Genomic DNA, 2,500 nt, shown 5'->3' on the forward strand with positions numbered 1-2,500 from the left:
ACCACCACCACCACCACCACCACCACCACCACCACCACCACCACCACTGCCACTACCCCCAAAGCTTTTATGCCTCTACAACCACGGGATATGAAACGACACTCTTATTATTATCTCGATTTACTACTACTACTACTACCACTACTACTACTACTACTACTACTGCTACTACTACTACTACTGCTACTACTATTACACCCTTCCCATTTTCATATCGTCTACTACCACCGTTAAAAATTCTGCTTCACCCACCTTGGCCTACTAAGTCTTTCTATGGCAACACCAACCACCACCAGCCGCTTCTCTACCCTGGCGTGCTTCAGGGACCGGGTGAAGGGAAGGGAGGGAAGAGGGGATGGAGGGGAGAAGGGAAGCATTTTACTGATTATACCGCTTGTGATTACCGTGTTAACTGTTGGGTCTGTGCTTGGTGAGTTATGGTGATCAGTGTTGGAATGCGTGGTGAGTCGGTGAGCTGCTGGTGTTGTAAGATGGACTGGTGCTTTGGTGGTGTTGCGGTGGTGTTGCGGTGGTGTATGGTTGCTGGTATTGGTTGTGATTGTTTTCCTACGTTGTTATGTGATGTGGTGTTGTGATGTTGGTCAGTATCTTCCGCCACATCACCACCACACTATTATAATCATCTCCACGATCACCACCGTCGTCATAGTCATCACCATTACCACTACTACCACTACAAACATCGTTAGAAAAATGTTAATCACCACACTGAAAATCTCTCTCTCTCTCTCTCTCTCTCTCTCTCTCTCTCTCTCTCTCTCTCTCTCTCTCTCTCTCTCTCATTTAATCCTTTCTTGAGGGTGAGACAGTATTTTATGGTATTCACTTTGCCATAATTTCTCGCATCTCCTCCTCCCCTATTGTTTTCCTTATACATATATCTCCATTTGCGTCATTTTTGGTTTCTCTCCCTTCCTCCTCCTCCTCCTCCTCCTCCTCCTCCTCCTCCTCCTCCTCCTCTTCTGCTTTCTCACTGTGTACATATAACCTCATATTCCGCCTTTGTATCTCCTACTTACGTGTTACAAATGCCTCCACAATTCTAGACTATCCTCAACTCTTCCTTCTTCACACCTCCTATAGTATTTCTCACTCTTCCATCCCTCCTCCTCCTCCTCCTCCTCCTCCTCCTCTTCGTTTTCTTATTTCTTCCTCTTCTCTTTGTAGCTTCCTATCATTTTTTTTTTCCTCTTCCACACAAGTCATGCGATCGTTACATATATTTCCGCTTTTCTTTTTCTCGTTCTCCTTTCGTAAGAGTTATTGTTTGTGTGTGTGTGTGTTTGAGAGAGAGAGAGAGAGAGAGAGAGAGAGAGAGAGAGAGAGAGAGAGAGAGAATGTACTTGTATCTCTTTGTATATATGTTTTCTTTGTGTAGTACAGTTTTATCGTCTACCTCTATCTGGCATGACCTTTGACCTGTGATCTTTGACCCGCAGGAGGAGGAGAGACCTTGATGCCGCAGTCCAGGAGTGAGGTCACCAATTTCACGGCGGCAGTGGGCAAGACGGCCTCACTTTCCTGCCGTGTCCAGAACCTCACTCTGTATAAGGTAAGGGTGACCTCTGATGACCCCCACCCAGTTGTGACCTATTATAACCCCTTTGTGTTCCTAGTATGACCTCACTGCATTCCTTCTTTTCCTTTCTTTATTTTGAGGTAGAGTTTTCATTGTGACCTAGTTTGACCTATTGTGACCTGTATTGTAATCCTTTTTTGACACTATTCTGACCTTATGACCTATTGTGACCTTTATTGTAATCCTTTTTTTGACACTATTCTGACCGTATGACCTTTTGTGTTCCCTATTGTGACCTGTGATCCTTCTGTGACCTGTTATCAGCTGATGTGAAAGCTGTGACCCCTGTAAGCTGAGATATACCTTGGATTGGAGTGACCGCGTGTGTGAGGTGTGTTTTGTGTAACCTGGTAATGTGGTTTAGTTTAGTGTGACCTTCGTAGTTCAGCCCTTATGACCTGATTTGATGTGACCTAATGCTCTTAACGCACAGACACACACACACACACACACACACACACACACACACACACACACACACACACACACACACACACACACACACACACACACACACGGACTGAAAAAAGGCACACGGAAACACACACAAGACAAACAGATAAAAATTCAAACAGGAAACAGCGAACGAACCACCGTAGCACACACACACACACACACACACACACACACACACACACACACACACACACACACACACACACACACACACACACACACACACACACACACACACACACACACACACACACCGGATGTATTAGACTGACGCATTGTTGTTTGTCCAAATGCAATCAATCTTCAAGTCTTCCTTTGCCGCCTCGCATACATCTGCGTGGCCAAGTTTTGCTCCAACACATTAATCAGACTCGCGTGAGGAATCTCTCATGTACGGAAGGGGAAAGAGAGAGAGAGAGAGAGAGAGAGAGAGAGAGAGAGAGA

At 45.4% G+C, this 2,500-nt stretch overlaps 1 protein-coding gene across 1 annotated transcript in view; it reads left to right on the forward strand.

Annotated features, from left to right (window-relative positions):
- Positions 1 to 2,500, forward strand: part of LOC123506186 (lachesin-like) — a 164,011-nt gene that overhangs the window by 113,812 nt on the left and 47,699 nt on the right. Inside the window, exon 3 of the mRNA XM_045258101.1 lies at positions 1,461 to 1,573. Within this exon, the coding sequence (XP_045114036.1) occupies positions 1,461 to 1,573 (113 nt within the window). The remainder of the gene's footprint in view (positions 1 to 1,460; positions 1,574 to 2,500) is intronic.

Source organism: Portunus trituberculatus, chromosome 19, assembly GCF_017591435.1.
Source record: "Portunus trituberculatus isolate SZX2019 chromosome 19, ASM1759143v1, whole genome shotgun sequence".
Classification (NCBI taxonomy): Eukaryota; Metazoa; Arthropoda; class Malacostraca; order Decapoda; family Portunidae; genus Portunus; species Portunus trituberculatus.